This window comes from Spodoptera frugiperda, chromosome 8 (genome assembly GCF_023101765.2).
Source record: "Spodoptera frugiperda isolate SF20-4 chromosome 8, AGI-APGP_CSIRO_Sfru_2.0, whole genome shotgun sequence".
NCBI lineage: Eukaryota > Metazoa > Arthropoda > Insecta > Lepidoptera > Noctuidae > Spodoptera > Spodoptera frugiperda.
In genome coordinates this window covers 6,113,415-6,135,617 of record NC_064219.1, presented here as the reverse complement: position 1 = coordinate 6,135,617, position 22,203 = coordinate 6,113,415, and the positions used below count along the sequence as shown (strand labels likewise).

General features: G+C 39.5%; 2 protein-coding genes across 3 annotated transcripts; one reads left to right on the top strand and one right to left on the bottom strand.

The window, feature by feature from the left end:
• Positions 1-253: 253 nt before the first annotated feature.
• LOC118275271 (transcription initiation factor IIA subunit 2) lies at positions 254-1,878 on the top strand. Its single transcript, XM_035593173.2, has 4 exons — positions 254-472; positions 547-674; positions 960-1,066; positions 1,663-1,878. Exons 1-4 carry the CDS (start codon positions 401-403, stop codon positions 1,680-1,682), a joined length of 327 nt encoding a protein of 108 aa, XP_035449066.1. The 5' UTR covers positions 254-400; the 3' UTR covers positions 1,683-1,878.
• On the bottom strand, positions 1,872-18,534 carry LOC118275269 (proteasome activator complex subunit 4B). Of its 2 annotated transcripts, XM_035593170.2 has the most exons (25): positions 18,047-18,534; positions 15,883-16,023; positions 15,018-15,134; positions 14,494-14,622; positions 14,157-14,201; positions 13,869-14,079; positions 13,399-13,552; positions 11,728-11,905; positions 10,218-11,642; positions 9,967-10,141; positions 9,548-9,838; positions 9,085-9,347; positions 8,724-8,969; positions 8,236-8,480; positions 7,895-8,022; positions 7,468-7,656; positions 6,804-6,999; positions 6,243-6,442; positions 5,763-5,881; positions 5,448-5,581; positions 4,920-5,086; positions 4,412-4,574; positions 3,903-4,127; positions 3,411-3,556; positions 1,872-3,329 (listed from the first exon to the last, which is right to left on the bottom strand). In XM_035593170.2, the coding sequence occupies exons 1-25, from the start codon at positions 18,274-18,276 to the stop codon at positions 2,955-2,957; spliced, it is 5,892 nt and encodes a 1,963-aa protein (XP_035449063.2). In that variant the 5' UTR covers positions 18,277-18,534; the 3' UTR covers positions 1,872-2,954. The 2 variants fall into 2 exon arrangements, with proteins under 2 accessions (XP_035449063.2, XP_035449064.2); XM_035593171.2 differs by lacking the exon at positions 14,494-14,622 and having other exon boundaries at positions 18,047-18,533.
• Between the last annotated feature and the right edge of the window lie 3,669 nt (positions 18,535-22,203).

The window sequence follows — 22,203 nt, the reverse complement described above, 5'->3', positions numbered from 1 at the left end:
TACTTTGTCTCTGGTCAGTCTGAATGGTTTTGCTGAGATTTACATCTTGTTCGTTACATCATGTTTAATTGCTCTGTGAAATAAACATAAATTTCATGATTAACTGAAATAGAACAATCAAAAATTGGAAAAAAATCGACAATAATACCTATAGTGCTTCCATAGACAGTACTGTTCCATAGACAGTACTGTTCCATAGACTATGTAGAAGACATTCGCTTCTCTAGTTTAAAAAGAAATTGAAGTCTAATTAAGTAATTATTAGTCTATGATTAAAACCTGTCTGTAAACGTGAGAGAGATTAACTCAAATTATTTTTCATACGTTTATCGTTAATTCATCGATTTGTTAGTTCTTTAACTAAAAATTATTTATTTAAAATTTAATATAATCATTAGTGATGTCATATCAATTGTATAGAAATACCACGATCGGAAATACTCTACAAGAAAGCCTTGACGAATTGATACAGGTATTGTTTACATTGTTTGGTAAAAAAATATTAAATGATTGTGCTTTGTTGCTACATAATTGTTAAATTTACAGTATGGACAAATAACGCCAGCGTTAGCAGTGAGAGTTTTGTTGCAATTCGACAAGTCTATCAACCAGGCGCTATCTAACAGGGTGAAGTCAAGACTTACCTTCAAAGCAGGAAAATTAAATACATACAGGTAATTTCTAAATTTATTTACTTTAACTATAAAATATCACTTACACTCGCAATAGAGTAATGGTAACGCTCAAATAATTATGTTTTAAAGGGTAAACAAAAGAGCAAACAACTTAATTTCAGTACAAGCTCAACATTTTATGGTGTTTTTCAGTATTGAAACAAAAAACATTTCATCACACAAGATAATTACAGGATTCTATGATCTTTACTTTGATAGAAATTTTAATATTTTGTATATATTTGCATTTTCATGGTTAAAATATTTGTATTTGTGTTTTTTCAGGTTTTGTGATAATGTATGGACATTTATGTTGAATGATGTAGAATTTCGGGAAGTACAAGAGGTTGCTAAAGTAGATAAAGTCAAAATTGTAGCATGTGATGGCAAAAGTGAGTATTACAAATACATTATGACATAATGTACAATATTGTTAATTTTGTACACAAGCAGACAGATCACCTGATAGTAAGCACTCGCTACTGCCCAGGGACACCCGAAACACCAGAAGCGTTACAAGTGCATTGTCAGCCTTTTGGGGGTTAAGAATTTAAGGGTTGTTGGGGAATCAGGGATTGGAAAGAGTCGTAATTGGGCCTTCGGTAACCTCACTCACACAACTAAACACAATGCAAACATTGTTTCACATTTGGTCTCTATGAGGCTGTAGTCGAGCCAGTACATTTGTTCTGAAGCATGGCTCTCCGACACTTTGTTCTTAAGAAATTACAATATGAACACAATTTCCATCCCTAATATATTTTTCTTGCTGCTAACCACAAAATTGAGCACAGGTTTGTCAAGCCATGTGGTGATTGCTGAACAGAATAGACTTATCAACACCATCAATGAGTGCTTTGATATTAATGACTGTGCACAGTTCTATAAATTCAAATTGACCAATATGTGCTGTATCATGGTATATGATTACTGGTACTGACTGTGACAAAAATGCAGTACTTATTGTACAATGTTTTTCTATTTTCAGATGTTGAAGACCGAAAGTAACCTTCGGGGACACCAACACACTAGGTTTAATTGTTACTCTATTCTCTGATGCTCTGAATTTCTCAATATTCTCTTTTCATATTTCATGTAATATCTTCTGACCAAAATTCGTTAAAAATAAAATTGTATAAGTGGGAAAAATGCTGTTTCTTTCTGTCTATTGTAAATGTCGTTGAAATAAAACACATATTATTTATTAATGTAGTATTTAATACAATATCCTAAAAAAGAAATATTATGTAATATTTATACACGTATTTACAAATACCTAACCCATGTAAACAGATCTATTATGGAACGAAATGTCTTAACAACAATGGCACATTGCACATTGTTATACAAAATGACGTAAAATATATACCCATCATAATAAATTAAAATTGTTTCTAGATTTAATTCTTCTTTCCAAACCAACAAACCAAATTATACATTATAATAATATAACTATAAAACAAAAATATCAAAATAGCTCTTCAAATTATATCTATCAAATTATACAAAATTACTCACTGACCATCTTACTATCTAAATCCGTCACCGGCGTCTACTGTGGGCACAGAACATGATATGAGATGGAGCCACCACCGTTACAGATTCTACGTGAATACCTAGTATTAGTAAAAAGGTAGGTTACATATGTGTATATATGCAGGAGATGCAATCACTACTTCACTACATATTAGGCCTATGAAATCACTGCACTGATAGAACACAGTCTCAGTAATTATATCACACGGCGTCTATATTAGCTACTTCCACTTGAGTTTTACGAAACAATAACACTTTGGAGTAATTATGCAACAAAAATTTGTGTCATACATAAAGCTATTGTTGAATATCACAATTAAATACTAGGGATGCATTGATGAGCACTTAAGCCGATACGACAAAGATATTTGTGAAGGTTCGTCAATACTGATTAGGACAATTATATTTTCCAAAAAAGGACGTACAGTCAAGTCAAATAAATAAATTCACGCCACAATATAGTGATTTATATAGCGCAAGTCAAAGGAAGGAAATTACTTGATGCTTTTAGCATAGACAAATTTGGTTTACAAGAAGAATTAACTAAGCGCAGTAAAAGCCGCTTTCTCTCGAGTAACTACAGCGAAAAGTTAAAAGTATGTCAAAGGGTATATCAGCAAAATTAATATCGCCGATTCCGATATATCGCAAACGTACTTTATATCGCCGATATGTCGTTATCGGATGCATCCCTATTAAATACCTTATCATAAAAAGAGATAAAACTATGTAGCAATAGTTGACTCAAGCGCAGTAAGAGGGGGGCGACGTGAGGTCGGCGAGGAGGTCGAGTTCCTCCTCGGTGAGCTGTTCGCGGTGTTTGGGCCAGTCGTCCTGGTGCGTGCGGCGGAAGTCTGCGAGCGCGTCGCGGATGGTGGCGGGGATGGGGTCGGGCGCGCTGGTGTGGCGCGCCAGCTCGGCCAGCACGTCGCCGAGCCGCGCGCCCAGGCTGTACGGCCGCGACGCCAGGTACCCGCACAGCCCCAGCACGCCGCAGTGCCGCTCCACCAGTTGCTTGGACCGACAGCTCCGCATGAGTCCCTGCATTGTCACACTTTCGTCCGGTAGCGCGCGGCAGTGCATTAGCCCTGTCAGCAGCTTCGCTGCAGACTGTCGTACCTGAAACAATTATTACACAACATAAACATACCACAGTTTCAGTATAAGGAGATACTATTTAATTAAATATTTGTGTCTCACCTCCAGTCTGGGATCTCTCATCAGTTTGAGTGCGAAGCGCTCGGTAGCGATAGCGCGGTCGGCGCGGTCACATAACATCGGTAGTCCGTAGAACAGTAGTGGCTGAGCAAAGTCCAGGCACGCCAGGCGAGCCGACCATGAGCGACCTATTATTGCATTAATAGTTATAATAAATTTTCGATGTAATCGTTTATAACGATGCGTGTAAAGAAATATATGACGTGTTTTTGACATTTTTATCGAGTATACTAGGTCTTGCTGGTCTAGTCTTAATTCCATAAAGAAGCAATGAGCTCCATTTAATTCCATAAAGAAGAATAGATCAGACTTTGTCAGTGGTTTCGCCCGCGTTCTCAGGATAAAAATTACTTCAAGTCTTATTGCAGACAGTCTTACCCCGATTTCCCGTGGAAGAGTAACAAACAGATCTTGACAAAGTTTAGCATTTAGAATATGAATCAGTAGGATAGTAATAGGGCGAGGGTATCGTACTGCTGGCGAGAGTCTCGAGATGTCGCAGCGCGGCGTCGAAGGCGTGGCTGGAGTGGTGCGCGAGCGCGAGCGAGGCGAGCAGCGCGGCGGCGGCGCGCGGCAGCTCGTCGTGCGGCTGCGGCGGCCCGCGCCCCGCCAGCGCGCACGCCGTGCCCACCACCGCGTACTGCGACTCGATGCGCCCCGCCACGCCGCGGACCACCACGCCCATGCACCCGCGGAGCACTGCACACATCACATTACACATATTAACTTCCTTTGGGTAAAAAAAATATTCTACTTCATTATTATTCAGTTAAGTATACTAATTTTGAGGATGCTCGGCTACTTTCGAGTTACAACAGGACCTTTAATTGAATATTCTGACACTTCAGTACTTTGAGAAACAAGTTTAGTAATCGAATTTAAATTCACTTTCAATGTTTTTCCAAAATATTTAAATAAGGTTTACATTTTTAAGTGACATTATGAAAATATTCCAGTGCAGACAATAAAGCACAATAGTTTACCAGTAGTGAGCAGGTTCAATGCCCGTGCATGGTCCTGCGGCGCGGGCGCGGCGACGTCCCCAGTGAGACGCAGCGCCGTGTCCAGCCGGGACACTAGCTGGCGCTCCACACGCGGCACTTGGGACTCGCCCTCTGTGTCCGAAGATTCTCCTGTCTCTGTCGCCTAGTAACAAGGAATAATTAAAGATTGTAACATTTTCAACACTCACAAGGTCAACACCTTAATGTTCAAATAATGAGAAGTTACTTAGAGTGAAGGAAAAGGCTTTCAGAATTAATTGAAGATTAATAATACTTCTTTCTCGCTTTTTATACTATGTTGCCTCTCAATAAGATTTTCTTCTATGTCATAGACGCGTCCGTAAAATCGAAAACCTAGAATCCCAAACAGCAAATTACCGATCACGCAAATAATTGTTTTGTCAACATATAGAGCAGTAGTTGAGCCAACCCTTTAGTTAGGATCCTGTCCAAATATTCCGTATAAGGCTAGGTTGGTAGTAGGTACCTGTGCGGTGTCGTCTGTGGGCGGGTGGTGTTCCTGCGCGAGGCGGGCGACATGCAGCGCGACGTCCCCCACGGGGGGCGCGGGGACCGGGTGCAGCGCCCCCGCGCACCCCGCCTCCGCCGCCCGCGGGCTGCACTGCATCGCCGCTGAGGCCGCCGTCTTTATCACTGGAAAAAACACGGGTTAATATCATCATCATCAACAGTTTGGAGATGATTATTGCTGCTTCTAAGAGGAGGAGTATAATCCCCATGCTTGCTCAGGCAATTATACAATTTGAAGATTTAAATAATGTAAATAATCGGCATCATGGGCACCGACAACACCAAAGGAGGCACAAGTGCGTTTCCGATCTTTTAATTATTGGGATTTGGTGATTGAGCATTGCGGATTGGAGATAGGACAAGATTGGATATCCAGTAACTTCACTCACACTGCAGTTTTCTTTGAGGCCAACTGGAACTAGTACTTAGAAGACCTGATACACGTTGTGGTGATTACATTAGGAGGGACGTGTCATTGACTCACCTATGTCACCGTTCTCATCATAGAGCGCGGCGAGCCGTGGTTGTACAGACGCCAAGAAGTCAGCCAGACGGGGCGCGTCGCCATTGTGCCCGCCGGGGAACACCAACTCCGTGTCGAAGATCGTCATCAACAAACTGAAATATCGATATAATAAAATATTAAATATCACATTCTGTTATGTACACACCAGCTTATCTCGAATGAATTTTAAACTTTATTTTGTTAACTTAAAGTTGCAATTTGTAATTGTAATGTAATCTATTTTGACAGGCAGATTTTATATGATGGTATAAAAAATATATATTTAAAGTTTACCTGCCGACTGTTTCCCGTACGTTTTGATAGGGATGCTGTGTAAAGTTGGCGTCTTCCAGCCGCTTCAACAGTTCGGCAGCCAGTGGTGCCGCCCTCCAACGTAGGGAGCCGAGTGCACCCTGCATAGGAACATGGTGATATGTTTAATAAGTACGTAGCAATTACAGTAGATGGAAATTCGACCTTACTGTTATTGATAGAAGGATTTGTTTCAAATTAGCTTAGGTACAGAAAATATTTTATTTTTCATCATGTTTTTGAGACAAACACTTAAATTCACAAATTCACGGTTTCACAAAAACCAGAGTAAATAGGAAAGCCATTAACCCGTGGTGCGCCGGGGGTGCGAGACACAATGTATTTTATATTGTCATCATCAACTATAATTATTAACAGCAACATTGACTAGACAAACAATAAAGACACAAAGCTACACCAGCGCCATCTATAGCGCACAAATATACTTTTATTAAACGTTACCTGTAGGGCATAAAGTCGCGCACAGATACTGAACGAAGTATCGACGTCTGGTTCGTTGTCGCGCGTGCGCGAGCGAGGCGCGCAGATCTGGACCAGTCCTTCTATGACTTGACGGCCGCGGGTCGGGTCTAACTTCTCCACCCCAGTGGCGACGCAGGTGCCCCAGTCCTCCAGAGTCTCGGGGGTTACTGATGTCAAACCTAGCAGCAGAAACATTGCGTGTAATGTGAGATCATAGGTGGAATATACTGAGTATAAATAAGTGTTCTATTAAAACAAGTTATATTGCATCTTATCACATACTGGCTCAAATTCGATTGCCCGCAGATCAATCACAAAATTAGTCTGGTGCCTTAATACACTTAGTTTGAAATTGTTAATAATGATTGTGCTTGAAAATATATTTCATGTGGATCAATTTAGCAGTACGTTGCAGTCCACATCCGAGGTTGTTGTTTACCTCATTTCAATTACTACAATGATAAATGAAAACTGATGGTAAGAAGCACCACACGGCATATTTTCTAATTCGTGTTAATGATTACGAAGCAAACAACCTACCTATCTGCAGTATATTGACGGCGGCAGCATACATCTCCATGGCCCTCTCCCGGGGCCAGTAGCGCGGCGCGCGCAGTGCGGCGGCGGTGACCTCTGCCGCGTACCGCTGCGGCGCCTCTTGCGAGTCCGCCGCGCAACGCTCCGCGTGACGCAGGAACCTAGCGCTTATATCGTTACCGAATTGCGCGAATAAAGTCTGTGGGCAAGAGCAAAGGTAAATATTAGATTAATTTGGAAAAAGATTGCTATCCCTTTCATCAGTCTTCCTTTTGTCAGCACCTTTTGTCATTATCCCTACAAATCATCTAAAATTATTACTCGCGTCCATTACCATTATAAAACGTCCTTTCCAAGAACATTTGAATCCAAAAAGAAAGTTCCGTAGCAGGCAATATCTTTAAACCTAAAAACAAGAGAACTTAGACATTGGTCCTAACAGCTACTCAACTGTAAATAAATCCCATAACAAAATGATCTAATCACCACGAACAGTACCGTAACATCGGGTTTCTTTGACCCTACAAGGTAACTTTGACCCAAACTTTTAGACCAATGAAAAACTAATATACGTTTTGTTCTGGATTTCTATTGGTTGTAGAATGTGGGTCAAAGTTACCTCCTAGGGTCAAAGAAACCCGATGTTACCAGTACCAATTCGACTGACCTTGAACAGAGAGAAGCGCACTCCATTGAACTTGTCCTTGCCCTTTTTCTCCTCGACAGTGAGGAAGGCAACCAGCTTGTTGACATTGTCCTCGTTGTTGAAGAACTCGTACAGGTGGCGCTCGCCTTCCTCCATGTCTTCGGGAGCCAGGTCCGAGGAGTATACCTGTTCGCTTGCCGGTGCTGCAATCTAGAATGTAAAACAAAAAACGTTACTTCAGTCTTGTAATGATCAGTGATTTATGAAAAAGAGAACAATATGTACTTAGTAAACAAATAACCGTTACTAAACATGAATTTTCTTATGGTATTCCAGGCATTATTACACAATTAAACACAGCGTTATTCAGTTTACGCTAAGTTGCGCAACTTATTGCGCTATGTGCGCAAAAACTAAAGTAAATTTTATAATAGAAAAAATATCACACCTCTAACTTCTCAGGCCAGGCGTAGAACCCGTACATTGAGTTCCTCAACCAGGGTTGATCCCATTCTTCGTCAGTTTTATATACCCTCTCATCTGACCATATTGCCCATTCTAGATCCTTTCGGTATCCTGAAAAATATAATTTTGATTATTCGTGTTCTAGGTGAAAAAAAAATAATGAAAAAAAAAACTTTAAATTTTGGATTGACTTAATACTACATAGTTTTATTATAGTACAAAACTTTATTTGCAAACATTCATGTGAGAACGGCGTATGTTGTAAGTCTACAAAAACTCAACAGTTATACTTTACACTAAATACCAAAAAAAAGCCAAACTGACCAGGCGTCCGTTTCTCAGGGCGTGGTACGCCGGCGATGTCATACGGATCCATTTCTATCTTAATAATTTTGTGCTTGCGTTGTTTCAGCACATAGTGCACTAGTCGTTGCGCAGTGCGTCTGACGGCGATGTCATCGTGCAGCAGTGCCTGTACCATACCACGGACTGCAAAGCCAGGGTACGGGGTTTGAATGGAAGGGCAGAATGTCAGCATCTGCATCGCTAGCTCCAAGCGACGCCATTGACTGTTGGATAGCGAAAGTTGTTTAACGTTATTTCAAAGTATACAATTCTGAACGTTATCGCTTGTAAATATGGTTTAGTTTTTATCGATATTAAGTGTGAGTTATCGTATTCACAAATTTATACGTAATATTTTTTAAATCAATCGAAATTGAATCGTATTATTTAACAAATAAAGATTAGATTTCAGAAGTCATGTGTTCCTAAAAGGGTAACTAGTCTATAAGGTTAATTTTCCTACTTACATATTAGGAGTTTCGACGACCCTCATAAGTTCTACAATGAGTTCATTATATATTTTCTCAGTTTTGTCTGAGTTGGCAGTCTCTCTCGCAACGGATTCGTTGAAGATCTTCGTGAAGTCTGGGTCCGATCGTTCCTCCTCAGTAATAAGTACCGCGGCCGCGTCTACCGCTGTAGTACTCAAGGTAAGGCGAGTGTTCACCGTCGGGAAGTGACGGTGTAGACTGTCGCTAAACGCTTGTTCTAGCCTGAAATTTAAAATTACTTACTATACTGGAAATCGAAAGCTTTGTCCATTGGATTTTGAGCAATATTTCAAGGCAGTTAAGATTTACTTTTGGAAAAGAGCATAGTAATGCTTACCGGACCATGCTGGGTTTCTCGCTAAGCGGCGCATTAAGTATAGCAGGCCACAATGTGCGCACTACGTCCCAATCCTGCTTGGCCACCAACGGCCCACTGCGTGGCCCCAGCATCATGAACAGTGCGCCTTTATGCCGCGCATGCCACTCGTCACCCTCACCACCTTTGGCCAATATTTCCGCCAACTTTGGCACCAACGCCCGATACGAATACGGGTAATGGCTCAGCATCCAGTATAAACGAATTTGAGCTAATATGCGGACCTGGTTAAAATAGAAATGAACTTTATAGCTATAGAGTTAGAGACTGGTTTTGTTTAGATTCTTAAAACCACAAACAATACATATAGTAAAATATTGATTATAATCAATATTTTAAATCAAATATTCAATTTCCATTATAATAAAAATTGAAATTGAATATTTGATTTGACAGTTATAGTTATATTTTAGTTGATACTCACAGAGCTGTAGGTATTGATGGAGAGCTCAGCTAACGCATGCAGAGCGCTGAGAGCAGACGGAGTGATTCCGGCTTCACAGACGAGGTCATATCTCGAGTCATCATGCAGCCTCGCCGCGTCTGCAGTCAACATGCGCAGTCGTGCGCTGCCGACGCCGCGAGGGCTCCCCTTCCTGTCCGGGGCTCCGCCGCGCCCGTCCAGTGCCCGCTCCAAAGCCCCATATGACCTCAGTCGAGCCTCCAGTCCAGGCCCACCGCGCATCCCTTTCATAACTACTACTCGTTCCCATACCTAATGATTTATTTTAACAAAACTTATTGATATTTTGCTTCAAAGTTTTTTGTCTCAAATTGAACTGTTGCACGCAGATGTTTTTAAATAAATCCATAATACTATCAATAAAGAAACTGAACAATCACCTGTATCAGCATCTCAAGGCCCTTGGTGTCATCAGTCTTTTCGGCCAACAGTTTGGCTTGCACCTTAAGTAGCAGCCGCGTCAGAGCCACGCGGACATTCTCCCCGTGCAGCAACACTTGGTAGCGCACGCCGCTAGTAAATGGAATGTTTGTAGCGGGCACGTGGGATTCCAAACTGGAATAAAGACAGTGTGTTGTAGTATTAAAATGTCCTACGAAGTCTAAAAAGTTTAAGATAGAGTTCTACTTACAAGGAAACAGGTTCTTCATTAGGTGGCGGTAGGAAAGTGCTACACGCCAGTAGTGCATTGATAATGTAAAAGCTCCTCAGTCGCCTCTCCCGGCACATGTCCCGCTCCCCGCTGAGCCACTGCTCCAGGCGGGCCGCCTCGGCCGTGAGGTACCGGTCCACCAACATCTGCGCGCACTGCGCCTCCTCCTCGCACGGCACGTGCCACTTGAAGTTGGTATCCTTCAACATACACCCGTACCCCCACTCCCGTATAGGCAGCCACGTCTCAGGAGCCAAGCCATAATCCTTCGGCGAACTCTTCCACTCTTTCAAATCAATATAGCACATCGAACTGAGCATATGGCTCAGCACCTCACACGCCCTAGACAGAGCGTAGTTAGAATGTAACTTCAGAGCCCTGTCCAGTATGGGCAGGATGTCGGGCACATATTTGAGCAACACGACTCCGTCACACTCCACCACATGCATCAACAACACCAGTCTGTAGACCAGGTCACGGGAGGGGTTCTCCTCGTGCAGCGCCTCGTCCGTCGCCAACAACTCCGCCAGTTGTTCACACAGGTCCGGCAGGAACGCGGCCAGGGTGGCCTCCGAGTTGATCCGAGCAAACACATGTAACATCACACCCACCATACTTCCAGATACATTCGTTTCAAATGTCGTTTCTGTGGCAAAAGCCTTGAATTTTCTTAATGCTTCCTTAAATATCTTCGGCGAGCACTGCATGAGCACAGCGGTCGCGGCCGAAGAGATGGCAGTTTCCATTACAGCGTCAGTCTTACTGCGAACGGCGTCGGATTCCTTAGTATCCAGTCTTACATGTTCGAGTACACTAGACTCGATGATCACAAATAATCTGTCTAAGAAGACGAGCACGAAGTCTTCGAGTTGAGCAGTGGACTCACAGGTGAGGAGTTCTTCCTCGGTGAGGTCCGACCAGTGCTCGTGAGCTGTACTACAGTCTATGAAAGGCACCATCCATGTGAAGATGAGTATGAAGTGTAATGTGACTAATGTCTTTTTAATGTCGTTGGGGTCGAGGCCGGGTAGGACAGCCAGCAGGAACGGCACAACGTGCGTGGGCCCCTCCGGGTACCCGGCGTCCGCGCCGCGCAGCATGGGCCGCGCCACGGCCGCCACCGCAGACATGGCGGCCGTCACTCGGTGCGGCTCCGTCAGCGACGTCAGGGAGGTCTTCAGTCGCTCCAGGAGAGGTGGAACTACTATTGCGGGGCGTAGCGTCGCCAAGTTGTGCAGTGCAATAGATATATCGAGCGAGCCGCTGCGGCTGTACACTGCCTGCAGAGTTGGCTCGAGCACGATCTGTACAAACTCCGTGATGTCGTCGTCCTTCAGTCGGTAGTGAGCTGGAGTTTGGTTCTCCCAACTTTCCTTGAATTTAGGTTCACGTTCACGACGTACCCTGCAAAATGAAACTATTTTGGAGAACACTTGACACATGACAAGTTGGTCTTAATTGACACTAATAAAACTGCACGCTTTGTTACCTGTTTAGGAACTCTCTGGCCAGTTTCCGGAGCAGGTCCCTCAGCTTATAGGACCAGCGGCCCGAGTTGGCGCTGTGCAGATAGCTCTCGACTCCTGCCAGGAAGCTGCGCAAGTGCTTGAGTACCTCGCCGTCGGGGGCAATGCTCCATACAATCCAAGAAGCCACATGCTTCATGTCTATATCACAATACATTATATTACTTAATGCTTTCTTCTAATTTAGTTTCGGAACCTTTATTATTAAGCACACAATTTTTCACAAGTTAGTAAGCATTCGAGGATAAAGAGGGTTCAATTACTCTGCATATTTTTAGATTTTTTAGTACATAAAAACGCAAGAAGGACAATAGGTCCCTTTTATATGGTGTGTAGTTTCTGTGATTTTTTTTTATCACAAGGGAAAGGTTTATTTCTGTCTATATTAAAAGGCCCACAACCAGAATTGAGTGAATCTATACTGGATAGGAAAATTCTGATATCACAATAAATTCAGTTTTTAATTTAACTATACACTACACAATGTAAGTGCATATACATATGTGTATTAACTACAAAACTACTGTTATAAGTTTTTAAATTGACATGGTCACTAACACTATTATTAGAACTTATGACGGGACATTTACCATATTTATTAAATTCGATGAGTTTCCGATATTTCGGCACTGTTGCACGGGAAACTCATCGAAATTAATAAAAATGGTAAATATCCCGTCATAAGTTCTAATAATAAAACTACTGTTATTCTAAAATAACCCCTCACAAAATATAATATGTCAACTTATGACAAAAATAGCAATTGGCATACATTGTGACATTGTGTACTGCACAGTAAGATAAAGTATTATCGTCATACTACAGTTTTTGTACTAGTCATTAACATTTTGAAAGTCATTCCATATAGCAATTCAAAGAAAAGATACAAGCACGAACAATGAATGAATGGTGAAAGAGAAGACGATATGTAAATACATAATATAATAATATGTGATATATTGTAACAAAGAAATATTTAAAAAGAGAAGATATTAGTTAACGTGAATGTTTACTTTGTTATCCTATTCGCAAAAATAAACAATTATTTTATTCGAAACAAACTGCAACGGGCTGTAGGGGGACAAACGAGCAGTTTGATTAAAGTAACGTTTAAAGTAATCGAAACAAGAGCGCGTTCGGATCTCTCATTGTTCGATTTATTCGCGCCAGCCAATCAGAGCTTTACTTGCTTTAAACATAAAGCAAACTCGTACAAGGGTACAGTACGTGATCAGTGATACACGCAATATTAGCAATATCTGTTGATATTGCTATTGGGGTTCTATGGTGTTCCATAGAACCCCAATGGTAACTGTCAAAAACATTTAATGTAGGATTACAAAGGCGAATTTAATATCATTTAAATTCATTTAATTCATCATCCAACCAATACGGATGCATTGTAGCGCCAGTGTTGCAACTCAAGAGTACGAAACGGCACAGTATCAATATCGATCAATCGGAATTGGATCAAGAGTCAGTAAACAAAAGAAGAGTCACAAATGTGATGTCGCTTATTTTGGAAGGGGAGAACATAAGCCTCGACATAACATATATTTGAAGATTTAGACATAGAATAAAAACCAGTCAAAACCTTCATGGTAAAAAGTACAGTTTTTACGTCGATAACTTACCTAAGGAATGGCAGCGTGTGATCTGCATGTCTTTGTAGCTAACGGGGAGGTTCAGGGCGTGTAGGAACCTCGTGAACATCTTCGGCACGTACGGCTGCCAGTCTATGGCACCAGGGTTGCGCTTCGCTAGCCCCGCAAATAGCATCATTAAGTCCTGTGTGATAATGTTGCTTTTAGAACTGAGGCTTGTTTTGGTCCAAAGGAGTATTTAAAACTAGCTTCTGCCAGCGGCTTCGCCCGCGTTATCGTGGGATAATCCTATCAACTAAGGCTCATACCCTGTTAGTATACCAAATTTTATCAAAATCCGTTTAGTAGTTTAGCTTCATTGACGGACAAACATCCAAACAAACAAACTTTCACATTTATAATATTATAGTGTGATATAACTTGAAAATTATATTGAATCGGTAACTTTATACAAATGATGTGTAATTACTAAGTGGAAGAAAATAAGGACTTTGTCTTACCGAGATACCACATTGTGAGTTGTAGCATGTATCCCAGAGCGACATGATCTCGTCGAACCACAGCTCGTGGCCGAACTGCGCGTACTGCGGGTTTATAGCCACCGGCAGGAACACCGCCAACTGGCATACCACGTGCGTGTCCGTGGACCAAGGGTTTATTTGGGGCATCAACTCCGCTAGGATTTCTTTTGTTGCAGTCAAAGGGAAATATCTAAAAACCCGGTAAAATATTACTACATACTGCAATGCACATTCAAAGGTTGCAACTAATGAAGTAAGTATACTTACGGTCTTGCGCATTTAACCATCGAAATATATGATCCTTCGAGGGAACTGAAATAAAATTATTAAACTTCAATATATTATGTACATATTTGAGAGATGTAAACATGCACAGCCTGCCACCTGGATACACAGACACTACCGTTTATACAATAGGATGTTTGGCAAAACAACTTATTAATTTTCAACAACATAAAGTTGATGAATTAACAAGTCATTTCAGGGGTCCATTATACCAAGGATAAGTGACATGGGTCTGATGAATCATGAGCCCAACCCGTCTGCCACCTGATGTGCGAACAATAAGCGTGCCCCGAAAACATATTGTTTGTCTATTCATTACGTGGGCAGTTCGTTCTCGTCGGCTCCGGCGAGGCCGAACAACTCTAAGGCATCGCCCAGCCCGTCGCCAGACAGGAATTTGCGAATCATATCGAGCATATCGCCTCCTTGTTTCATAGAGCGCTTTGGCCTGAACATACACCATGATCTTAAGTTACAAGTTACGCGGTATTCTACACCAGTAAATAAGCATTAAAGTCAATATAAAAATCGAGTCACGTGGAACTAATTATGTATGTAGACGCTTTACGTCATAAACATTCAATGTACGATATCCATTTTCCAGCGACGGTTATCGTCGTCGTGTTTAGTTTAAATGTAATCCAATATGCACGTAAACCGTAGTAGGTGGATACGTCACGCGTTACGTGTGAAGACGTCACATGTAGGAAGTACCGAGACAAAAGTTGGCGCCAGATGAGTCGCGGACGCATTCAATATCAACTTCTTTCAATTATGTATTGGGATTTATAAAGTTTTTACGTTTAATGCCAATTAAAATACTTTGTCGGTAATTATACTTACGTCAGGTAATGGTACATTCTAATATGAGTGGCGCTCTTGTCAAATATTTTTTTGCCCATATCGTAGAGCGGACGCCAATGCAGCGTCAGTTCGTCAGGTGAAATCAATTGTCTTTTCCTGTAGAAATTAATTACTGCGTTAGCAATTAACACAAGTTGCCGGTGCCAATTATTTCAACTATTTACTGCCAAGATCCCTACAAATTTAAGTTCCTTGAACACAATTGTATGTCTGGCAGGAGACATATTTTCATGCTAATGCAAAGTTTTTACAACACTGAATATGAATAATATTTTGATTGCTTTAGATAGATTTTTGATTGATAAGATTTTCCGATGATAAACATATTTTTTTTTTTACCCACATTTGCATTACAGTTACCCACATTTGCCTTGGGCAAGGTGAAAGGGAGTGTCAGACCTTACTGACTAAAAACCACCCCGTTCCTACTCCTGCTTTTCGACCCGGACCCCGGAAAAAACACAGACTACACATACAGTCTGATATTGATGTTATTTCCCCACATGATTCTCCTCTTCGTAGGGAATAATATAGTGCATGTTTATATTTAATACTTTTGATTAATCAATTAAATAGGGAGTGACCCTATTGTTATACATACATACTTTTTAAGTAATAAAGTATGGTTACATAGCTACTCCTACTAATCATAAAATTCCTCTCTTTTGAGTCCTGACTGCTGGTAGCTTGGACTTCTCCTGTTACTGATGGGCTATTGCTTTTTATACTTTTAAATGTTTTTTATTTACTTTAAACTGTAATTAACAAGTATTAGAAATAAATTAAGATAGGTAATATTCGTTATTTTCATTAGAGAGGTAGTTTACAATTAATTTATACTTACTTAGTGAGCATCAGGAACATGGTAGCGAACTTGTGAATCTTGCATGGTTCAAGGTCAGGTATAAGCACAAGCTCATATGCCAGCTTTATTAGCTTTATGTGATCTTCTTTGCTGAACTTCAGGCCATGAATCCGAATGTACCTGGAAATAAAGGTAGCTTCTTATACTAAGTTCTTGGTACTCGTAGGAAAGGTTGTTTAATGACTGAGGAAACGGGTTTGTAGGAAAGGGGGTATGTCTTAAGAAAATATCAAAGAAGTATGTTTGTTCAGTGGGTCGTTTGTTTTGTTTAGGAAATATAAGTTGGGTGATTATGGTTCAGGAGTGTGTTGCAGATCTAAAACTATTTTACAGGTAAAGGCTAAAGTTTCAAAAAAGTGAATCCTATATAATCTACAGATTTCTTTTTTTACATATTGGGACATGAACACACTTTTTAGGTAATTACAATTTTTTTCTTACTAATATTTTAAATGCAAATCTTTGTGAGTTTGTGTGTATGGCTATTTATATACATTTATATAAAATAATAATCGTCATTAACCCAATTATAGGAATAATCTGGCTTTTATTATTATCAACACAGATTTGAGTCATCATGTATAAATCACATTAGTTACATGTCAATCAAACTAAAAATAGATATGCCATATCTATCAGGAAATTTATTTTTAAAACAACATATTATACAATGTATAGTTCTGATGTTAACTATACATAAATAAATAATAAGGAATGATGAAGTAATATAATGAAGTGGCAGTGTTGCGTGAGGCCAGGTGCAGTTTACAGGAAGCCCTGGGCGCCGGCCAGCATATTTGAAACTTCAGCAATACTTGCCAAAGGTTAACAATAAACTGAAACTTATTACAAATTGAATTTCTAATACAGTTGTCATTGTTACAACATTTTTCATATCTGATAATCATACTTAGTACTTATTTAATTTTTTATTGTATAGTTTTTCTTTTATAAATAGTGGATGATTTTATAAATAATGTTGATTTTGACTAGACTTCTTACTTATTTATAAATTCTACATATTATGAAAAATTCAGATACGTCTGAATCAAATAAAAAAAAAAAATTGAAATAAACAATTTTTTTTTATTGACAATGACTTTATTGCCATTACCATGCACTTTTGATTCCCTGACATGATGCAATATTACTAATTTATTTAATTATTTAGGTGTTTAGAGTTATGATAATTTGTAATCATGTTTTTTAACATCACATCATTTTCTCACAAAGGGTTAAGCAGACATTTTGCCATTAAATGTTTTTCTAGAAGAGATGTTGATAGATAGAAAATGTGTGTTTCTTAGAGGGGTAGGTAAAGATATGGTACAAGCAGCTATTCTTAATGGGTTAAAATATTAGGACACTACTCTGTTGGCAGTAAAGCGAGCATCATCCTCTGACAATTTGGCTGAAAATAAAATATGCAAACATTTTGTTGTTCGCATCCATACTAAGAAAAGCAATAATATAAATATTTTTAAAATTTCAAATAAAATGGTGATAAACTATAAATCTATACTTTTTAGGTTTGTTACTCAGAAATTGTGTTACCAGAAAACTGGACACAATTCAACTTTGTGACAATACACAATTACACTGTTATGGGGGTAGTCAGAAACTATAGAGTACAACCTACTTATTATAATTCTAGCATTCTCTTTCATGCTGGATTTCTCTAGTAATATGCCCCAAAGATTTCCCATAATATTTTCTTTTACTAATTAAAATTGGAAAATCTAATAAGAAATTATTCAAATATATAAAAGAAAGAAATATTTTGACAATAAATGTAAATAAGGGGGTATTGTGATGATAATTGCATTTCAACATTGTCATCCAGTTATTGGTTTGAATTTCTTGGCCAATCAGACTATGAGTTATCTAAACTGACAATAAGATTCTTATAAGATCTCACAGAATAAATATGAGATTTTTTCTAAAATAAATCCTCTAATAATTATTTGTACTAAATTTCATAAAGGGACAAAAGTTCCAGAGCTCCAACAACACAGTTTTGTGTTTATCCTTCCTGATAAACTCATCGGCATTTATTGGACAGTTTCCAATAAATAAATATCACCTAAAATGTATCAGTGTTAACCCAACACCTTTGTCTTATGAGAAAAACGGTAATATTTACTTCATGAGCCTGGAGGACCACACGCCGCAGGCTGGCTTCATCTCGCGCAACATGACGGCCTTCGCCAGGTTTGTCTTCACTTGTTGTAGGAATCTGGAGGCCTCATCATCCAACTCGGCGGCATATGGTAAGATGTGATTCGTCAAGATTTCCTTCTGTGGCTTGAACCCCAGAGCCTTTATACGCTCTGGGGTTGTCACCAGGGCCTCGAACTCATCGTCTTGTATCATATTGATGGTTCTAAGTTATTTGTTTTTGGAAAATTATAACCAGTCACTGCAATATGTCCTTTATACCCGGCGGCCACATGAGCACAGTTGTAAGTATACTCGATACACGTCCGCGAATCACAAATAATAAACTGTCATTTAACAAATCAAATTTACATTGAATTTACACAAGTCATCGAGATAATCACTGAAAGAAAATCCGAATCGCCAAGTCAGTCCCAAAGGTACGTTCCGATTCACTAAAATTTGACATGCGTCATTTGAACAAGTTTCCTCGTCATGGTCGTAAAGTACGTTTCATTCCACGCATTTACATGAGGTGATTGGGTGTGTTTCAAACTGCAGAAAACTTCAATGCAATACGATTGGTTGTGGTTTTTTTTTTTTTTTTTATATGTTTATTTACATTTGTTCTCCACGGACTCTTGGTCCGTGCCCTTGTCATACAATTTGTGTTTCTTTTTACAATAAATTTTATCAATATGGTATCTACCTTACGCACTACAATTAAACACAACTATTAGATTATAACTACAAAAATACTTATGATTAACATATTTGTTTTTTTTTTATCCACTAAATTAAATTTACCGGCGGCTCTGCCAAGTCAGTCCACCGGCGCGCTGGGAGAGCCGACCTGCCCCAGCAGAAGGCACTCGTTCACGGGTATGACGTGTGTGTCAGCAATTGATCCGGTCAACCATTTTGTTGGGAACGGAACAACCCAACACACAGCGCCACCGACTGTAGGACATTTATGTGTGCATGACGCCTCAACCCCTGTCGGGTGGGCTGACTTCAACAGAGCTTACAGAAGTCAAAGAGTTTACAATTATATAATTATGTATATAGCAGTTATGTATTTATTTACGATTTCCGCATACACATTACCTCCCACTATATAAATTTTTATTTTAGTCCAAGGAACATTTCTCACCCAAAAACGCCCCCAGAACTGCCGCGTCTCTGTGTTTGATGGCCATTTTCAGGTTGTAGTCCATTATCCTATGGTCGCTCTCTTCAGCAGCCCTTCTGATCAATTTGCTTATCGCGTCATCACAGTTGTCCGTGTAGTAGATGCAACTATGTGTGTGACGCGATATTGCAACTACTGCATGTGGTACGCTGTCATGAATTTTCTGCCTCTTTGTTGCTGTGTTCACAACTACCACCTTCGCGGACGAAAGCCCCTGAGCCTCGTGTATAGTGAGAATGCGTGATCCCTCGCCCGACCCGTATCCCTGGTTCTTAAGGGATTCCTTTTCTGCCTGGGTGTGTACCAGGTATAAGGTGTCGGGGAGTGATTTTGGGATCATCGCTCCCGAGAATCTTTTTGTCTCCAGGGATCTCACGCCCGACCTGGACGAGTATATGCCACTGTAAACTGTGTTGAGGGCATAGGCCACGTCCATTGGATTCCTGTGGGTACACAGCAACTCCTGACTTATGGGTGTGATATGTGTAGGGCGGCCGTAGTGGAGAGGGAAGAGGGAAGAGGTTGTCACGATCAATGAACGGGAGCTGATTAATGTCACCAATTAGCAGGACCTCCTTGGCTAAAGTTATTCGGGCAGCCATCACCACCGCTCCAAAGTGGTTCATAAGAGCCTCGTCTACCATTAGTCGAGTGCAGCTCTCTCGCCCCTTCAAGCCGTTTACTAAGATGGACGCCATTGTTCGAACCCTAGATTTGACTAGTAGTCCCCCAAATCGGCAAGATAGTTTGCCTCTGAGGTCATTTGCTGCTTCAGTTGTTGTGGTGACAATTAAATCTTTGTCCGCATCAAATTGATCCACTATCCAAGTCTATCCAAGATTGGTTGTGGTTGCAACATCGGAAGTTATGGATATGTAATAAAATTATTGATTATTCGGAAGCAGTAACTTAACGGATGGAGAGGGTACCTGCCTACTGATTGATAGGTAGGTACCCACATATTATTTTCTTTCTTTGTCTGTCTGCAAATACCCTAAACGCAACTTTGCACCTTGTGCTTTTGACACAGATATTATTTTGCTATTTCATTCCAAAGTTCGGGATGACGGTAGCCCCCTAAGCGACAACGGATTTAACAAAGATCAGGCAACAGCACTGGTTAACCTTTTAAACTATGATCTCAAAGTTTAACTTACAGACTAAACTTAATAGTAGCTTTCACGGACTGTTATTTTTATTGTTGAAATACCAGTCTTTATACCCGATTTTTTAGTCGGGCAAAGTATTTTTGTCTGTTTAGATTATAGTATTCTTAATCCGGCATGTGGTTGGTATGCCAATAAACTTGGCCCTTATTAAGTACGTATAATGTACACTCGATGTAAGTGGGCAGATGGCTACTTAAAAAAAAAAACAAATACATAATGGCGGAAGAAGTTTACTTTTTATTAAACATAATTAAACAATGATAATACAAGCACTGTAAGTGGAGATACAAGATATAAGGGATAAATAAGAATATTATTAATTAAGATTGGGTGTGTACAGAAATTAGTAAAAAAATATATGATGTTAAATTAAGATATTTAAAGAGTCACTCATTCATATTTATTTTCAACTGATTAATTAATTACTAATTATAGAAGACAAAAAAAATACAGTGAAACAACCTACAACCTACGTTTGTAAGTCAGTTAAAACAGTAGACAGAATACAAAAAATCTAATTATTATTTTATTAAATAGGGATATAGAACATCCCACCCAAAACATAAATGTGAAAGGCTGCCAAGTTCGATAATATTGGAATGCTTCGCCTATAAAAGAAGTGAGATCTAAATAAGTACCAAGTTCCATTCACAGACCTCAGTTAAAAATGATATAACAAGTTGGCAAGTTTTCACACACTTTGTTATAAACCTACTAAACGCAATGAGTCAAGTATATAATTTTCTATTAAATATTGTATATATATATATATATATATATATATAATATTAAAACTTGCCAAGTTATATCATTTTTAACTGAGGTCTGTGAATGGAACTTGGTACTTATTTAGATCTCACTTCTTTTATAGGCGAAGCATTCCAATATTATCGAACTTGGCAGCCTTTCACATTTATGTTTTGGGTGGGATTTCATTTATTTTTGTAAGGTTTATTTTCTTTTTTCTTATTTTACTTTACTTTGACTAAATACAAACGTCGTAACGAATTTTAGGTCGGTACGACCATTGGAAGATATAGATATTTTTTTTGTTTTAGTTCCTTAGGGATATGAATTTACACCTTCATTATTTTTAAAACCGACTCACACTTGGCCATTTTCAGATTTTTTCCTTTACCTTGACCTAAAGACCTACCTCCATGCCAAATTTCAAGTCAATACGACCGTTGGAAGTGGTCTAGGTTTTTGATGAGTGAGTGAGTGAGTGAGTCAGTCAGTCAGTCAGTGAGTGTATAGAAAAAATAGCGATTTTCTGACGTCAATATCTCAAGACCTACAATAGGTACATTAATGAAATTTTGTATTTTAGATAAGTAAGTAGATCTCGACAGATACTAGAAATTTCATATGCGTAGATAAAATAGATTTTGAGTTATAGGTGGGTCGAACTTGGCCCGAAATGGTTCGTGTAATATAACCCACGGCCGGTGTGTCGGTTTTTGTGCTCGAACTTGGCGGACACACTGCCGTGTGTCTAGATTAATAGAGTCAGAGAGAATAATGATAACTATAGAGAGATAGATTAAAAATATCTTTTACATATTATAATATTAAAAATATCTTTTACATACATAATATCTTTTACATGTAAAATAGGTAGTATAATATGAAAAGAAAGGGGAGTATTCTAATCTTTATTGGAAGCAATGAAGTTTCTAAACTTACGAAGTAAGTATGTACTTAGGTACGCATAAAATAATTTAGGTCAGGAAGACTAGCGAGGTTTTCGGCAGATTTTTCGATAGCCTGCGTTGGATAACT